This window comes from Protobothrops mucrosquamatus, unplaced genomic scaffold (genome assembly GCF_001527695.2).
Source record: "Protobothrops mucrosquamatus isolate PMUCROS unplaced genomic scaffold, P.Mucros_1.0 scaffold1108, whole genome shotgun sequence".
In the NCBI taxonomy this organism is placed as follows: domain Eukaryota; kingdom Metazoa; phylum Chordata; class Lepidosauria; order Squamata; family Viperidae; genus Protobothrops; species Protobothrops mucrosquamatus.
Window position 1 is genome coordinate 59189 of NW_015387328.1, and position 612 is coordinate 59800.

The 612-nt window shown below is 47.5% G+C and overlaps 1 protein-coding gene across 1 annotated transcript in view; it reads left to right on the plus strand.

Annotated features, from left to right (window-relative positions):
- LOC107291283 (galectin-4-like) overlaps positions 1 to 381 on the plus strand; it is a 12739-nt gene extending 12358 nt beyond the window's left edge. The window contains exon 9 of the mRNA XM_029284910.1: positions 211 to 381. Within this exon, the coding sequence (XP_029140743.1) occupies positions 211 to 354 (144 nt within the window). The 3' untranslated portion in view covers positions 355 to 381. The remainder of the gene's footprint in view (positions 1 to 210) is intronic.
- Positions 382 to 612: the final 231 nt, after the last annotated feature.

Below are 612 nucleotides of genomic sequence, written 5' to 3' on the forward strand. Positions count from 1 at the left end.
ACTTTGGACCAATTACCAGGTGCTGGTGAATTCTAGTCCCACCTTCGGCATGAAAGCCAGCTGGTTGACTTTGGGCCAATCCCCAGGTCACGGTAAGTTCTAGTCCCACTTTAGGCATGAAAGCCAGCTACTCTACTCTTCTTGCAAATGAGTGGATTAATTAAAAAAAAAAACAGAATAAAAATGTCTCCTGCTTTCTTTGACCGTTAGCTGGAGATCACCTATCTGCAGAACTGCTACGAGGTGATGGTGAACGGGCAGCTGAAATTTGAATACTATCATCGGATCCCTGCCTCTCAAGTGGATCAACTGGAAATAGCCGGAGACGTGAAACTTTCCTGCGTGCAGTACTGATCACCCTCTGTGAACCGTCGTGTCCTGTTTCGGCTCTGGGTTTTGGTGGAGAGAGAGCAAGATCCCCCATGTTGTCGTTCCCATGTCCCCCTTCCAGACCAATGTGCCTGCTCAGGTTTCCATCATGCCTGCAAAATAAAATCCCCCCCCATCAATTAAAAAAAGCCTGGAGTATGTGGTCCTCATAGAGAGGTATGGATAATTTGATGTCGGCCTCCCCAGGTGTAAAGAGACAGGAATCACAACCAACGGGCAAAT